The 17,340-nt window shown below is 53.7% G+C and overlaps 2 protein-coding genes across 6 annotated transcripts; one reads left to right on the forward strand and one right to left on the reverse strand.

Moving 5' to 3' along the window:
- Nucleotides 1–66: 66 nt before the first annotated feature.
- LOC136161061 (F-box/LRR-repeat protein 2-like) lies at nt 67–14,969 on the reverse strand. 5 transcript variants are annotated; one of them, XM_065925514.1, is made up of 7 exons: nt 14,927–14,969; nt 11,456–11,557; nt 2,862–3,854; nt 1,461–1,676; nt 1,189–1,332; nt 796–1,013; nt 67–712 (listed from the first exon to the last, which is right to left on the reverse strand). In XM_065925514.1, exons 1-7 carry the CDS (start codon nt 14,948–14,950, stop codon nt 544–546), a joined length of 1,866 nt encoding a protein of 621 aa, XP_065781586.1. In that variant the 5' UTR covers nt 14,951–14,969; the 3' UTR covers nt 67–543. The 5 variants fall into 5 exon arrangements, with proteins under 5 accessions (XP_065781586.1, XP_065781587.1, XP_065781588.1 ...); XM_065925515.1 differs by lacking the exon at nt 14,927–14,969 and adding an exon at nt 14,777–14,916; XM_065925516.1 differs by lacking the exon at nt 14,927–14,969 and adding an exon at nt 13,223–14,759.
- Nucleotides 14,970–15,066: 97 nt separating this feature from the next.
- On the forward strand, nt 15,067–17,298 carry TMEM208 (transmembrane protein 208). Its single transcript, XM_065920523.1, has 6 exons — nt 15,067–15,177; nt 15,618–15,713; nt 16,241–16,300; nt 16,383–16,519; nt 16,829–16,913; nt 17,010–17,298. Exons 1-6 carry the CDS (start codon nt 15,172–15,174, stop codon nt 17,145–17,147), a joined length of 522 nt encoding a protein of 173 aa, XP_065776595.1. The 5' UTR covers nt 15,067–15,171; the 3' UTR covers nt 17,148–17,298.
- The last annotated feature ends 42 nt before the right edge of the window (nt 17,299–17,340 follow it).

The following is a 17,340-nucleotide window of genomic DNA, read 5'->3' on the forward strand; positions in this document are numbered from 1 at the left end:
CTTCACTGAGGTGGGGAGGGGCCCTTTGGTCTGAGAACTTCAGACAAGGAAGAAAGATCTGGAATTTTTAATCTTGGGTATACAACAAAGACTGTGGCTTAACTGCTAAAACTCAGTGCTGGTGGGGGGCTGGGAGAGCTATAGGGAACAAGGCCGGGCACAGGCCTTAGTGTGAGAAGTGGGTGGAACAAAAGGTACTGGGGTCCACTCTCTCCAGCATCAGACCCAGCCCACCAATGGCCTGGCCTCTGGACCCAGGCCTGGACAGGCGAGCAGGATCTGGCATTTCCGGGGGCCTGTGGCAGTGCCATGTAGCTGGAGAAGGTTCCTGTGGGCTGTGGGGCAGGCAGGCAAGAAGCCCGGTAGGCTGTCCTGGTATCATCCCGCTCTCAGACCCAGTGAAGGGGTTTCTAGTTTGGGGAAGGCCCTCTGGGGCATGTAACAGAGAGAGGCAGAGGGAGATGAGTCAAACTCCAGGTCCAGAGGCCAGGACCAGGGATGCTGGAGATGACAGAGGCTGAGCCACTGGTCACTGATCTGGCTTCAGAGTGTTAGGGTCAGGTCTGCCCCTCCCACGAAGCGGGACTGGATGCAGGTCACCTCAGGCAGTCGGGCTTGGAAGCGCCTGACGGAGGCTATGCTGATGCCGGGACACATGGCCACATCTACCATCCGCAGCTGCCTGCACGCCTGCCCGATGGAATCCAGAGTTCTGCAGGGAAGCCGCTAGCTGAGCGCCTGACCCGGCCCAGGCCCAGCAAGCCCCCACCACAGGCAGCCCCCAGTACACTCAACTGCTCCGTGAGCTGACTGCAGCTGGACAGGTTGAGGTGCTGCAGCCTCGGCCAGAAGCTGGCCGCCTGCGCCCAGCCGTGGTCGCTGAGGAGGCTGCAGTGACTCAGCGCCAAGCGCTCCAGGCTGGGGCAGCCCTTGGCCACAGCCACCAAGGCCTTGTCCGTGAGTGCTGGCAGCAGGCTCAGTGACAGCTGCCTCAGCTGGGGGAACCGGAGCACCTGCAAGGATGCGGTAGGGACAGGGAGGGTAACGAGGCCCTGGAGCCCTTCCAGCTTCCCCCACCCCCAGCCAGAGGAAATGCCACATCCAGCAGAAGCCCATGAGAAAAACGCTTGTTCCAAGCAAAGTTCCAGCCCCAGGGTCCTCAGCCTATCCACGCCCCCAGCCTCACACCTTGGTCAAACTGGCATCAGTCAGCTTGCTGCAGGCTGTGAGGTCCAGCTCCCGCAGGGCCTGCAGCATGAGCAGGGAGGGGCCCTGTGGCTGGGGAGAGAGGTCCTTGGGGCTGGAGGCCCAGTGCTCCAGCTCTTCGTGGGGCTGTGGGAGGAAGCTCCTGCTGCTCAGGTTCCTCCTGAGTCTGGCCCTCAACTGTTGCTGGAGAGGGTCGAAGGAGGGCAGCTGAGCCCAGGTACCCCCAGCCCGCCATGACTTCGAGGGTCTCACACCTGAGGCTCCTGCAAAGGTGCCTTGATGGGCTCCCCCAGCCCCAGGAGCCCCCAGTCACCAAGCTCCCTGCACCAGGCCAGGCGTAGGACTGAGAGGTGGGTGAGGTAGGTGCAGATGGCCTGCAGGGTCTGGTTGGTGAGGGCCACACAGGAGGACAAGTCTAGCACCCTGAGGCGTGGGCTCAGCGCTGGGATCAGGGAGAGCACCGAGGCGTCCTACAAGGGAAGTGGAAAAGGGAGCAGGTGATGGGGAGGTGCCCGCTGCCTGTGCCACCAGGTGTGGCAGGCTGTGAGGTCCAGCTCCCACGGGGCCTGGAGCATGAGCAGGCCCTGTGGCTAGGAAGAGGGGTCCTTGGGGCTGGAGGCAGTGCCCCAGCTCTTGGTGGGGCTGTGGGAGGAAGCCCTTGCTGCTAGGCAGGAAGGGGTCCCTAGGAAGGTTCTGCCCAAAGTTACAGCCCCCCAGGCAACAGGAAACTGTCACAGGGCCCACGGAAGGTGCATCAGTGTTCCTGTGCTGTGTGTCACAGTGGATGTGATGGGCTGAGAAGGGGAACACAGGGGGAAGGACAAATGCCTAGACTGGCTGGTGTGGGAAGGATGCAGGAGAACATCTCTAAGGCGTTCACCCTCTCTGTGGTCCCAGCACCAGTCAATCAGATACACTCCCTCTAGGACTGGGAGGACATACAGCAGAGCTGCCACCTGCCAGGAGTGGTTGGGGGATGGGGGGGTAAGAACTAAGGGCAGGACAGAGGAAGTTGCTTTGTAGAGATGCAGACGTGGGAACATGGGCCTCTAGAGAGAGTGCTTAAGAGACACATGACCGACACAGTGAGGATGGAGTAGGGCAAGAGAGGCGCTTGGGGAAACGCTGCACATGCTCTTCAGGTGAAGAACGCTCTGGGCACAGCCGTAGATTGAAGGAATGACCTGCTAAAGAGGGAGGGGGCACCACCCAGAGGGACAGGCCTGAGCCCTACTGAAGGAACCGGCGTCAGCCAAAAGTGACCCTCTTCCTCCCTTGTCACATGGCCTCCCCAGGGCCCCTCCTGAGCAACTACTGCTGTGGAACCTCGGTGCCCCTTTCCCCAGGGCTTGGTTCTGTCACCCCTGCCCCCAGAACACCCGCCCTCAGTCCCCTCCCCAGACTGCAGTGATCACCAAGCACTGGACTTGTGAGGTGTGGGTCACCTCATGGGCTGGGCCCCTCTGGTCTCCGGGACCTCCCTCTGCATGGACCCACCACGGGGGCGGCAGGGAGGAGTGTGGGCAGCGCACTGTCTGCCTAGGCACCTTTCCTCTTCCAGCTGACTTGGACACAAACACGGGGCACCTCCCTGGTGCCAGGCTCCCAGCTCCCCCAATCCCTGGCCCTGGTGAGGAAGGGAGTGGAACGCTCACCTTGAGTGAGGAGCAGTAGGCCAGGCTGAGGGAGGCCAGTGGGGGTGGAGGTCCGCACACCGAGCCCAGGGACTGGGCCAGCTCCCGCCCTCTCACCAGGCAGCACTCGGCCATGTCAAGGCACTGCAGCTCCCGCAGGCCCCCCAGGGCTGAGCATCCCGCGTCTGTCAGCCGCTGCAGCTTCCTCAGGCGCAGGTGCCGCAGGTGCCGCAGGCCCCGGCTCACGGCCAGGACTGCTCCATCAGCCAGTTCTGAGCAGCCACTGAGGTCCAGGGAGGTAAGGCCTGGTTGCTGGTGGCAAAGGGCGGCCACGGCCTCTGTGGAGAGGTCCCGGCAGCTATGCAGGCTCAGTTCCTGCAGCTGCAGCCCGGCCACCTGGCCCAGTGCCCGCAGGGCCTCGGGCGGCAGGCCAGTGCCACTCAGGTCCAGGGTGTGCAGTCTGCCAGCCCGCTCCTTCAGGAATTGCAGCAGGTTGCGGAAGGAGAGTTGGGAGGGGGAGGAGTCCTGGGGGTCAGTGGAGCCCCAGGCTGGGCCTAGCTGGAAGGTGAGGTGGCAATAGGCCAAGGAGAGGCGCTCCAGGCAGGGGGCACAACTGCTGAGCCGGTTGAAGCTGAGGTCGGCCAGGTCCCGAAGGCTAGCCAGGTTGAGCTCACGGAGGCCACTCAGCGCCTGCTGGACCTGCTGCGCCATCTCGGGCTGAGCCAGCAGCATGCCCGACGTGAAGAGGCTGTTGCAGCCACTGAGGTCTAGGATACGCAGGGCCGGGCACCCCAGGATCAGAGCCACGAAGGAGGCCTCTGTGGGGCTGCCCCCACCAAGGCACAAACTCTGCAGGTGTGGGCCCAGGTGGTGGGTAACAGACCGCAGCACCTGGAGTGAAGCCGGCGAGCCATCCAGGTTGGTCAGGCTGATGCAGGTGACGCCCCTGAGACCCAGGCTCTTGATGACCGGAAGGGAGGCAGATGACACGGGGATGTTGTACTGCACGCTGGCCTACGGGGCAGCAGCGGGCCTGGGGTCAGCCCTCTGGCCTCACAGTGTGCCGGCCATTGGGTCTGGTGGCAATTTGCTGGCCAGAGTTTGAGGGAAGGTCAGGGAAGGGCCCTTCAACACTGGGGACCCACTGTGGTGTCATGTGCCTGAGGGGGTGCTGATGGGAAGTGGGAGCAGGGAGGACGGGTCATACTGGGGCTCAAGGGGGAGGAATACAAGGGGAGGACAGAAAGTTAGTGATGGCCGGGGCTGAGTGCCTATGGAGAGGCTGGGCCAGAGTGGGGACTTGGCATGCTAGATACAGGAGGGCTGGGGGGCGGCCTGGAGGAGAGCCAGCGAAGGTCCCTGGGAGCAGGAGAACAAAGCATTCTGGATCCCAACTTTGGGAACTTTCAGAAGGTGGCCTTGAGACCCACGGACTCCAAATCCAGGGCCTCAGCTTAGCATTAGCTAAGCAATCAGCCTCCCCCACTTTCTCAAAAGCATATAAATAGCCCTCAGAGCAGCTGAGGGCGGGAAGAACCAACTGCAGGTGTTGCTCACCACAACGCCCTGTGGCCCAGATGCCAGAGATCTGGGGCAGGCAGTGAGGCCAAGGTACTCTGGTGGCCTCAGTGTCTTGGCCACAAGAATGTTTGTAAAACCGGCTTTTGTGTGTAAGTGAAAAATGTGCCTACGCATGTGAGTGTGGTGTGCGCATGCGTGGATGCGTGTGTATGCGCACACGTGAATGCCCTTTAGGCTGGAGATTCCAGATGCGCTTGTGATCCCTCGTCTTATCTCTGGAGGGTGTGTCTTATTCCTGCAGGTGAGGAGGGAGAAGTGTACTATTTCTCTAGACAGGAACTCAGAGAACGAATTTCAGAGGCAGGGAGGAAGTTGGCCCAACTGGAGAGGAACCGGGGAGGCAGCTTGGGGAGCACGGAGCTGGAGTCCGGTGGGGCAGGGAGGCAAACTCAGGGCTAGTTGTGGGGAAAGGCTGGCTGGTTTAGGAGTGTGAGGAACCGCCAGTAAGAGTTGTTTTCAGAGAACCTTGCCTGATCTTGTGATAGAGGGAGCCAAAGGACAAAAAGTACAGGAATGTGTGGAACTGGTCTATCGGGGAGGGAGAAAAGGGCTTGGCTTCTGAAACTCTAGCCCCATTTCTCTACCCCCACCAAGGCCCAGGATGCAGGCAAGTGATACTCATAGATTCTTGTTTTCACAAGCAAGCTCCCCCCCCCCCCAAACCTGTCCAGTGAGTAATAGGAAGAACAAGCTGACATTCCCTGCTTGTCCCCCACACAAAATCATCAAAAGGGAACCAGAAAGCTCAAAATGATGCGTAATATGTGCTCCCTGCAAGATGTTTATCAACAGGATTCTTCCAGGAAGACAGGTAGAACTCATTCCCAGGTGTGGAGACCCCACTTGGCTTCTGCCCCAGAGAGAAGCAGCCCCCGAGGGCTGTCGTCCTGGGAACAAGCCTATGTAAGAGGGAGACCAGCTCCCACCAATTTCACGGGAATCAGGGAGTCAAACCACGTTCCCAGTTCAGACCCCATGGTCAATACGGGTGAGAGGAGCTCTGCCCATAGATCCCCCCATGGACACCAGGAGACAGTGGGGAGTGGGGATGCCAGAGACCTGGGTCCCTCTCTCAGATTTAAGGAGAGCTGGCGAAGATGCCAGTGTGTGAGGTTGGGGAGGGTACTGAAAAGATCAGGGAGAATAGTTTTTAGAAAGGAACGGTAAAGCATGCCTCCAGCCATTTCAAAGCCCTGCAGTGCTAGATGAGCCAATCTCATAATGAGAGTAGAATGAACTCTGGTTGGGGGAGTGCAGAGCAGTGCTGGTTGCCAGGCAGCACCTGCCCCCACCAGTCACATGGCACCCCGCAGCCCCCAGCTCCAGCTGCCTTCAGTCTTCCTTCTTTCCCTATCTTCCTGAGCCTTGGCTGCCAGCAGTGTTCTTCCCTCTCCCACTGCCTTCCTATACACAAGGTAAACGAACAGCCCAGGGTCCAAGTGCAGGGCTGGCAGGTGGCCCCAAGGGCTACCTAGCGAAGGGCAGAGCCTGGCCTAAAGGACTTCCAACTATGGGGCCGGGTGAGTTTTGAGGCCACCTCCCTACTCCCCACAGTTTTTCTTGGTGGTGAGAAGATGGCCTCTAAGCCATCACCCAGGTGGTCTACCTGGGACTCAGATACAGAAGTCCAGGAGCAGCCTGTTGGGGATATTTACCCTCTGTGCACAGCCTTCTGGGTTCTGGTCTTTGCCCCAGTGTAGGAAAGTGGCCCTCCCCAGGCCCTGGGAAGATGCTTCTAAAGCCCCAAGGGAGTATAACATGGGTACCTGCTCCAGCTTCAGCCGCCTCAGCACAGAGGGGCCAACTAGCCCCCTGGTCTCCTCCCTTCTATGCTGGCATCTTAAGAGTAAATGCGGACTCATTTGGAAAGATGCCCTAAACCTGCTAAAAGCAATACGTATTCCTTGACTGTGAGGCCAGGACTCTGTTGTAACTACTCAAGTCCTGAGCTGGGGCAGCAGGCCTGTGTGCAGACTTGGAAAGCCATCTGAGAGAGACATGACTCTCCTGTCTGCCAGCACAGGGATCCAAAGTTAGCACGCCTGTTTTTCGGAAGGACCTTGAGGAAGCATATATTCTGGTGCCCAGGGGCTTTGGTCTCCAGAGAGGAATCAGACTTTGAGGCTCATTTCTAGAGGCTTTTATAGACACCTCAGGCAGGAGAAGGCAGCAGGGGGCAGGAGCTGTCCTGAGATCTTCACGGTGACCAGCGTGGTGGCAGCACCCCCGCCCCAGTCCCAGGTATGGACAGAGCCCAGGTGTACATCAGGCCCTGCCTTTGTCTGTCTTCTTATTTGAGAAAAAGTGGAATTAAGTGGGGGCAGGTCAGGGAGATTAAGAAGTTATCAAGTTGAGCATCCTAGCCTGACCTGGAGCCATACAGCTTGGCCTTGGTGAGCCAGAATCTTCCACAGCATCTACTAGCTGGGGCACCACCTCCTCAACCCACTGCACCCTGGGAGATGGGTCCTGTCAATAGGGCTCCAGAGATTGTTCTCTGGGACAAGGTGGTGTCAGCCCTAGAAGCCCAGGTATCTGTGGCCTGGCTTCCCAGGGCTCCCAGTCCTGGCGGTGGAGTAGGGCTTTGTAGAGTCACTGAACGGGTCTTTGTCAGTGCTCCATGTGGAGCTCAGGGTTCACTGGAGAAGCTCCAGTGCTAAAATGGTAGGCTCTGGATCCCAAACTCTGACCCCGGCCTCTTCCTCTTCTTCCTTCCCTCACTCCTGTTCCAGTCTCACCTTCATCCCTGGGGCCTGACTGCCCACTTGGCTTCTTCTGCACCCTCCTTCTTTGCTGGACTCCAAGAAGCCTCCCTGACTGATGACCTCTCATCAGGGTCCCCGGGGCCCTGCCCATCATGTGGGTGCACCTGCTCTCTGGGCCCTCTGCCCAGCCAGGGATGATGAGACCATGGCCTCCTCTGGGTACGTGCTGTCCGAGGAAGCCATAGCCTCCCTTCCTGTCTGCACTGGCTCCCCTCTCCTCACAGCCCCTCTCTTTTCACTCCTCTAGTCTTCTTTCCAAGCCCACGATGCTACTGCAGCTCCCTCCCCTCACTCCAACCTTCTCAGAGATGTTTCAAATAGAAACCAGTGCTCTTAGGTGGGAAGGCCCTCCTTCTTCCCTGTTCACATCCACCAGCCCATCCTTGGCAGGACTCATCAGAACCTCCTTCCCTATTCTGCTCTTGGGTTCAAGGAGACCCCTTCTCCTGGCCTACTGAGCCTGTCCCCACCCTCTCCTCTGAGAATCCCGAAATCTCTGCCTTTCCACTGCTCCTTTCTCAGAGTCCACAAACACCCCAGAGTCTTAACAAAGGCCTCCCTTGATCCTGCAACCCCCCTCACCCCTCCCCTTTACTATCACGCTTCTTGGAAGCACATGGGTGCCCACACCCACTGTGGTCACTTCTTGACCATAGTTTTGCCCACTAATCCCCCCACCACTGTCCCCACAGAATCCCTCATTCCCAGAAACAGCCCCTCTCCAGCAAGATCACCAACATCTGGGGGCTCCTCTGCAGACCTCCCACAGGTGTCCTTCCTCTCTGCTGCGCCATGATGCCTACTCGGGATGGCCTGTCTCCCCGGTGTTCTCTCCTACTGGGGGTTCTGAGACTCTGCCCTCTTGTCTCTCCTACCTTCTAGCCTGTTCCCTGTTTGGGGTCATCAAAGAGCAGAAAGATCCAGTCCATGGACCAGTGGGTTCTCCATGAATTGTTCCATTCCAACACACACACACACACACACACACACACACACACACACACACACACACACACACACACACACAGTTTCAAGATCATGGACCAGTGGGTTCTCCATGAATTGTTCCATTCCAACACACACACACACACACACACACACACACACACAGAGTTTCAAGATCATGGACCAGTGGGTTCTCCATGAATTGTTCCATTCCACCACACACACACACACACACACAGTTTCAAGATCCAGTCCATGGACCAGTGGGTTCTCCATGAATTGTTCCATTCCACCACACACACACACACACACACACACACACAGTTTCAAGATCCAGTCCATGGACCAGTGGGTTCTCCATGAATTGTTCCATTCCACCACACACACACATACACACACACACACACACACACACAGTTTCAAGATCCAGTCCATGGACCAGTGGGTTCTCCATGAATTGTTCCATTCCACCACACACACACACACACACACACACACACACACAGTTTCAAGATCCAGTCCATGGACCAGTGGGTTCTCCATGAATTGTTCCATTCCACCACACACACACATACACACACACACACACACACACACACACACACACACAGTTTCAAGATCCAGTCCATGGACCAGTGGGTTCTCCATGAATTGTTCCATTCCAACACACACACACAGTTTCAAGATCCAGTCCATGGACCAGTGGGTTCTCCATGAATTGTTCCATTCCAACACACACACACACACACACACACACACACACACACACACACACACACACACACACACACACAGTTTCCCTCCACGTACACACACACACACACACACACACACACAGAGTTTCCCTCCACGTGCACCCCAGCAGACTTCATGCCATTCCATCTACTTTGTTTCCCACACCTTCTTCCTGGGCACCAGATACTGGGAGCCATGACCTGATGGACCTCTCTCCAGATACAGGGATGAAATATGCCCAAATCTGAATTTACTGTCTTATCCCTGCTTCTCCCAAACTCCCCGTGCCTTCTACCAAATCACATAAGTCAGAAATCTGGCAATCATCCTAGACTGCTCCCTCATATCCACAACGTCCAAGGTCCTTTCCAGTCCATCTCCTATTTCCTCCTGGCCTTCAATCTCTCTGGCTCCAGTCTACTCTTGGTATTGTCAACAGAGTGATCCTGACGAAAGGCAACTGACCACGTTTTTCGGGCCCTTTGATGGTTCATCACTGCACAGGATGGAAGCTGAGCTTCCCGGCTGGCATTCAGGGCCTGCCTACTTCTTCAGCTCCAGCTTTCCCATGCCTGCTCCCCACTCTGGCTCTGGAATGCTAATTTCAGACCACTGTCTCATACTTCCATGCCTGGGTTCAGCTGTTTTTTTCTGGGGGTGGGGGGTGGTCTGACCCCTCACCTATTCCTTAACAAATATGTATCCTCTCTCAAGATTTAACCCAAGCATCCCCTTGTCCATGCAGTCTTCTGTGAATCTTCTCTGCATCTTTGGTATGCATCACGCACCTCTCTTAAGATGTTGAGTGCAGTGCTGTCTCTCTCACTATCAACTCTGAGTGCTGTGTCTGCCCCAGCCCTGGGGCCCAGCACAGTGCTGGGCACTGAGGTAGCCTCACCATCTGAATGAGTGAGGCCTCTCTACAGGCCCCTCCTTTCCTTGCCTTTGCACTGGTATCCCTCCTGGACAGTCTCTGTGGCCTGCTCTTCAGGGCTCCTCTTGTTCTCCCCAGGGAAAGTGACTTAGATCCAAGGCTTAAACCTCCACCTGTTCTTAAATGACACCTTCATCTATATTTATTACCCAGACCTTTCTCTTGAATTCCTCTCTCAGAAGTCCAACTACCAACTGGATCTCTCTCACCGTTTAGATGTTTTATACTTCATATTTTCAACAAATTCAAACCAAATTTCTTTAGAAACTAGGCTCAATGACACTGGAGAGAGAACTCAACAACAATCCTACTTACACACTCATTTAAAATGTGACAGAGAAAAAAAAATGTGACAGAGGAGGTTTCCAATCCATTATACATAAATGGTACTTGGGCTACTTGAAAACTAATCAGTTTAGCTCCTTACCTTACAGCATAAGTCAAAATAAATTACATCAAATATATATATATATATGTGTGTGTGTGTGTTTGTGTGTATAAATTCAAGCCATAAAACAATTCTGCTGTGAACCTAAAACTGATCTAAGAAGTAAATCCAAATTAAAAAAAAAAAGCAAAATATGAGTGTATATTTATCAAATCTCTGAAGAGGCAAAGTATCTCTAAAGCAATGGCAGATAAAGAAAAGAATGTTCAGAGTCAACAACCCAAAAATTTAACCCCTGTATATCTCATAAACAACACATATCTACAAATCAAATTTAAAAAGGCAAATATATGAGGAATATATTTCAGTAAGTATGTAAAAGATTAACTTCTTTAATGTATAAAAAGTTCATACAAATCGATAAGAAAAATACGAAGACCCCAATAATTAGACAAGGAACAGAAATACACAAAAGAGGGAAATATAAATGGTCCACTAATGAGAAAATTGTTCAACCTCAGTGACAGTCAAAACTGAAACAAAGGGCTCTCACTGCTTGCCTTTCCAACTAGCACAAATGCCTGAACTCACCTCCTAGGGGGTTGTCTCCCTATGACTCACCTCTCAGTCCACTCTGCACTGTGGAGGTCTAAGACATAAATCACTGCATGTCACTCCCCTGCCTAATGTTCCTTTAATGTTCCTAAAGTTCCATGGGTTACCTGGTTACCCATGATGGTAACCAGGAGAAAGCCCTAGCAATGCCACCTGGCACATCTGTCTTGCTTTCTGACCCCTTTCTAGCCTCATCTCCCACCACTTCTCTCCAACACACCTAAGTTCCAGTCATAGCGAACCTGGGTGGTCGTTTCCTGAACTATTTCACACCTTGATGCCTTCGCCTGTGTGGTTATGAGTCCTGAAGACCAACCTTCATGCTCCTCATCCTGTTCCTTCGGGAAGCCTTCCCTGATGCTGCCAGTCTCCTTCTATGTCCTTCATGTTCCCATGGCCCCCTTCATGCCAATGCCCTGAGCACACAACATCATGATCACTCACTTATTTGTCTTTTTCCTTCACTGGACTATGAGCTTCTCAGGGGAGGAGACTATGTTTGGTTCATCTGTAGAGTCCCAGTACTGGACCCAGAGCCAAGTATATATGAATAAATATGCAGGAATGAATGGATGGACGATGTATGAGTAGGGCCACGAGCAAGCTGAAGTGAAACCACTGAGAATGGGCTAGGTGAGGGTAGGCACCTTACCTCCCGAAGGGCATTCTGGGCTGCACAGTACCAAGCCCGGCTCACGAGGGAGGCCTCTTTCTGATCTGACAGAGGCAGGAAGCTCAGAATATATGTGACCATCTGAGGGAAAAAGACAGGGCATTGGGGTTGTTAGTGCTGGTGGGGCCCTCTGAAATCTTCTCTGTCTGGCAGCACAGTAAGTCAGAGGGGACTAGAGCACTGGCTTCTAGCTCATCTTGGATCCTAAGCTTCAGAAAGTCTTCACTTGTCCTCTCCAGTCTCCAGGTATCTTTACTGGGAACAAACCTTTGCTGAGCACCATCTGGATGCAGGTTTGTTCTGATAAAAATCAAACTTCCTACTCAATTAGATAAAAAGGGCCTGGGCACTGGGACTAGATGAACCTAGTTTAGATCCTTATTCTCTCAATGACCCCTCTGAGCCTTATTTTTCTTATCTATAAAAAGACAGTTGTAGTGAGATTTAAGCGGGTTGCTGTGACAGTTAAATATCATGGTAAAGTGTCTTGCATAGGATCTAGAACACAGCAAGGCAAGTGCTGATCTTGAGGAAGTTACACTGGGACTGCACTTTTTCAGTCTTCTTCACAGCTTCTCAGCCGGCTGTTACAATTCTCAGCAAGACCCATCCTGGTAGGCTAAGGCTCTCACTCCACCTATGCTCTATGAGGCTGGGGGTGGAGGACTTATTAGGGACTGGGGAAGGGAGCTGCCTGTGAGACCAAGAATAATCTGATATTAACTATTCTTTTCTTCTGGAATCTTCCCTCCTTGACTTCTGTGACACTGTGTTTTCTAGGGCTCCACCCACCACTCCAATTGCCCTGTTTCTAGATTCTTCTGTGGCTCCCAGGGCTCAGACCTGAGTCTTTCGATTTGTTCACTTTCTAGGATAATAAATTCACTTGCATTGCTTTAACAATTACCTCTATAAGAATAACCAACGATTCAATATTCCATATTGTTTTATCATTCATGTGGTAGTCTAGTATTGCCAACTGTCCACAGGATTCTTCATCCAAATGTTTTACCATCACCTTCACCTCAGTCCAAAGCAGCCCCTCCTCCCAACTTTCCAGCCCCCGAGCTTCAATCCCAACAGAGCATCTCGCCTGAAGATCCTGATAAAACTTTATACTCTTCATGCTCTTCTGTCCCTTGCTCCAGATACAGGTGTAAAGCATAGGCTTTACTTAAGACTCATTCAGATCCCAGCTCCACCAGTTCCTAGCTGTGTGACCTCAGGCAAGATATGTGATGTCTCTGAACCTCAACCCACACCTGCAAAATGGGAATATTAAAAAAATCTATATCACAGTCTTATGTACTGTGCTTAGTGGTTCAATCATGTCCAACTCTGCAACCCCATGGACTGTAGCCCGCCAGGCTCCTCTGTCCATGGGGATTCTCCCAGGCAAGAATACTGGAGTGGGGTGCCATGCCCTCCTCCAGGGCATCTCCCCAACCCAGGGATCAAACCCAGGTCTCCCATATTGCAGGTGAATTCTTTACTATCTGAGCCACCAGGGAAGCCCAAGAATACTGGAGTGGGTAGCCTTTCCATCCTCCAGGGGAACTTCCCAACGTAGGAATCAAACTGAGGTCTCCTGCATTGCAGGGGGATTCTTTACCAGCTGCCCTCACAGTCTTATGACAGGGATCAAATTATAATTTATATATATATAAATTTAATAGATATAATATGCTTCACACCTAGTAGATGGTCCATAAATGGTTCCTGGATTGCTGTTATTAATAATTCTACCTTTGAAACCTTACCGCCTTAGTAGCCCACGTCTTCATCACCCCAGACCAGGGTTCCTTCCGCCGTCTCCCACCTGATCTCCTTGCCTCCAGGTTCATCCTTGCTAATCATTCTACAGACTGCAACAAGGTTAATTTTCCTAAGAAACAGCTTTCAGTCTCAGTGCATTCCTGATGAAAACCTTTGGGGTTCCCCAATACCCTCAAGACAAAATTTCTTCTCCTGGGTCAGCACTGCCAGGCCTCCATGCCTGACTGTACCCCTGATCCCAGAGCTTCCACAAGCCAATCTTCTCAGTGTCCTACAAACACAGCAAGTTGATTTTCGTATTTCCTTTTGCCTATGTGGACCTTTTTCCTGGAATGCCCTTAAGCTTGACCCTCACCAGCCCACTTGGTCTCTTCTTCCCTTCCCTGATTGCTAGTACACAGAAGGTACTTAGTCAGTACTTACTGGATTGAATTAAATAAGAATGGACAGTCTTTTACCTCTCTTTTCACCAAAGATTTGCTCAAGGAAGGGGTGGGAAGATAAAACAGATCATTACTGAGAGGAGAATGACTGGCTAGAACAATCTCTGGGTCAGGGAGGCTAGGCCTGGGGAAGAGAACTTTGATGGGGACTGGAACTGACCACGCTCCAATCCCCAAGAGGAGGCAGGAAAACTTGTCTGAGCTGAGGTAAGATAGTGGTCATCCTGTCTTCTGGGGTTCAGTAGCCAACCCCAGAGCAAAAGGAGGGCAACAAACCTGTCCTCACTGAGAGGGGGAAGCATGACTCTTTGAGTTGAGAAGGGGGAAGGCCTTTCTAGAGGGAACAGAAGAGGCAGTGATAAGAGTGGAGTGGCCATCCCAGGAACTCCATCCCAAGGAGCTACTATAGATATGACTGGTCATTTTTGTGATCCATGATGATGGAACAGATATCCTCTGGGGCAGAAGGGGGAAAGGATGCCATCTCAGGGGGTTCATTGGGGGTGGAACATCATTCCAAGGGTCGATGGGGAAAGGGTACCCTGTCTCTCTTGGGCAGTGGGAGGGGTCTGCCAACTTTCTGGGCAAACAGGATGGAGAGGCCATCCCAAGAGGCCACTGGGACAAAACTTATCTGTCTCGGGACAATAGCGGCAGAGTGATCCACCTCCAGTTTAAGTAGAGGGAGCAAACATCCCATGAAAGATGAAGGTGAAGGAGGCAGGGATGGCCATCACTAGGGGCTGAGGAAGTGGGGAGCAGTCCTGTCCTCGGTGAGGGAACTGAGACCATGCCCGAAGTTGATGGGAAGGGGCAGCCGTCTCTCGAAGGGAAGGGAATGGAGCGACCATTCCAAGGGACCAATGGGGGTAAGCTCGGTTACCCTTCGAGGCTGATGGGATGCAGCGGACATCTTTCAGAACTGAGGGGGAGGGACGGCCATCTCAAGAGATCAGGGGTAGGCAGAGAGGCCCTGTCCTCGCTGAGGTGACAGCCGCTATCTCCTGGGGCCGATGGGGAAGGAGAGGATGGTCCCCCAAGGTAAGGGGATAGAGTGGCCCAAAGGCGGCGGGGCCGTTACCCATAGCCTGCAGGTCCAGGGATCTCCCGGCCGGGTTGTTTCCGCTAGACTGGCGGGGCCGGGAGAGCTGTCTGACAGCCCCTCCCCACAGCCTGGGACCCCGAGGGCGGGGCCTGTCCCGAGTTAGGCCTGAGGGCAGCCTCCTCTCACCTCCAGCGGCAGCGATTCCGCCATCGCATCCCTGCCGCCTCCGCCCCCGCGCAAGGCTTTCTGGGAAGCGTAGTACCACCGACTCTGGAAGGCGGAGCTTGGGAAGGAAGTGGACCTCCAACTTCCGTCCCAGGTGTGACGTATTGGATCTGCACCGGAAGTGCCTGTGCTGCCGATGTGGTACCTACTGAGTGCGGTTTTGGTCGCTCTCCCTTCTTTCCTTGGTTGGGTATTTGCGTCTCACTATGGCGGTAAGGAGGGCGAGTAGGGCGTGGTCCGCATGGCAAAGCGCTCCCGGGATCGGGAGACTGAAATCAGAAGAAGGGCTTCAAGGGAAATAGGTCAATCCAGCGCCCCCCCCTTCGCTGGAGCGGGGCGCCATCCAGTGGCCATCCAGGACCATACCAGAGCTGGTGCCAGAGAGAGCTGGGCGTCGTCTGTAGCAGACAGTACCAGGGCTGCAGAGATCGAGCGGCCTGAGGGGCGATGGGCGTCGGTATCAAACAGTACCAGGACTAGCTAGAGATCTGAGGGGCTTGAGGCAGGATAGTGTCAGCCCAGAGCGGGTTTACTTCAGTAGAGGCCGGAGAGGGACGCCAGTCAAGCCCATTCAGCTAACCGGAATGGTGGGGAGGCTAAGGAAGGTCCTGACTGATGAGGATTCTGATAGTATCTCATTATCTCTCTGCAGCCCAAAGGAAAAGTGGGCACGAGAGGGAAGAAGCAGATATTTGAGGAGAACAAAGAGACCCTGAAGTTCTACCTGCGAATCATACTGGGGGCTAATGTAAGTGCCTCCCTCCTTGCTTCAGTGCCCACCCAAGGTTCCATAGTCCTCAGCTCTCTTTGGTGGGGTAGAGTGGTGGGGGTGTGTGACAGCCAAAGTTCCAGAAGAAAACTGCAATTAAAAATAAAGGAGAGGAAAAAAAAAAAAAAAAAAATAAAGGAGAGGGACTTCCCTGGTGGTCCAGTGTCTTAAGACTCCCTAGATCCCATATGCTACACTTAAGACCGAGTGCAGCCAAATAAATGAGAAAGAATCCTGGTGCAGAGAAAGTGCTAAATAGTCAAAATGAAAAACAAAAGCAAAATGAGGGTGTGAGTCTCAAATGAACCTGAGCCTTTCCCATCCTAAATGCACAGGGGCTTCTTTCCTGTGTCAGGGGTGTCTGGATATTCTGGGAGCAGATCTCTTCCCCCAACCTTGTAAGAAACGACTTGTCTCCTTTCATCACCTGGTCTAGAGTCAAAGTCAAGGAAGGTCCATGGTTTAGTAAGCTTTTGATTCTAGCCTGATCCTGTGTCTGCTTACAGGCCATTTACTGTCTTGTGACCTTGGTCTTTTTCTACTCATCTGCCTCATTTTGGGCCTGGGTAAGTGTCCCCCATCCTGGGAAGTGGGTAAGCCCATAGGGTCAGTGGCTGCCCTTTTAACACCCCCATTCTTGTTCCACAGATGGCCCTGGTCTTTAGTCTGGCAGTATACGGGGCCAGCTACCACTCTATGAGCTCGATGGCAAGGGCAGCCTTCTCTGAGGATGGGGCCCTGGTGGATGGTGGAATGGATCTCAACATGGAGCAGGGCATGGCAGAGTGAGTGTCCCCCGCTGTCAGCCCAGGTGAGCAGCGCCAGGGCTGGGGTGCTGGGGCCCAGATAGCCCAAGACCCACAGCTGCCTGCAACTTGAAGAGGGTGGAAGGGAGTTGAACTAGGGCCCATCTCTTATTTTTGTTTTATGTAAAAAGTTTTGGCTGTGCTGTGCATCTTGTGGGATCTTAGTTCCCCAACCAGGGATTGAACCCAGGCCTTCAGCAGTGAAAGCATGGAATCCTAAACCGCTGGACCACCAGGGAATTCCCCGGCTACTATTTTTGGCCCTTGCAGCTTCCCTTCTCTCCACAGGCACCTTAAAGATGTGATCCTACTGACAGCTATTGTGCAGGTGCTCAGCTGCTTCTCCCTCTACATCTGGTCCTTCTGGCTTCTGGTACGTGGGTTGCGGGACTCCCGAGGAGCTGGCGCATCTAAGCCTTCTCTTCTTTCATTTCCTGTACCTGGCCTCAAGCTGCCTTTTTTCTCCTAGGCTCCAGGCAGAGCTCTTTACCTCCTGTGGGTCAATGTCCTGGGCCCCTGGTTCACAGCGGACAGTGGCGCCCCAGTGCCAGAGCACAATGAGAAACGGCAGCGCCGACAGGAGCGGCGGCAGATGAAGCGGTTATAGCCACTGACATTGTGGCCCCAGGTTTCTGAGCCCTGGGTGGCTCTTATCAGGCTGTGTGGTCCCCATGCCAGGAGCAGTGAGGGCCTAGTCCAGGGGCCAAAAGCGGTTTAGGGTATAGGATTGTTGAATAAATGGCTTATAATGTGGCTAATGGCTTTGTGGGTGATAATGAGAGAGCTAAGGCAGGAACAGC

The sequence above is a fragment of the Muntiacus reevesi genome, chromosome 2, assembly GCF_963930625.1.
Source record: "Muntiacus reevesi chromosome 2, mMunRee1.1, whole genome shotgun sequence".
NCBI lineage: Eukaryota > Metazoa > Chordata > Mammalia > Artiodactyla > Cervidae > Muntiacus > Muntiacus reevesi.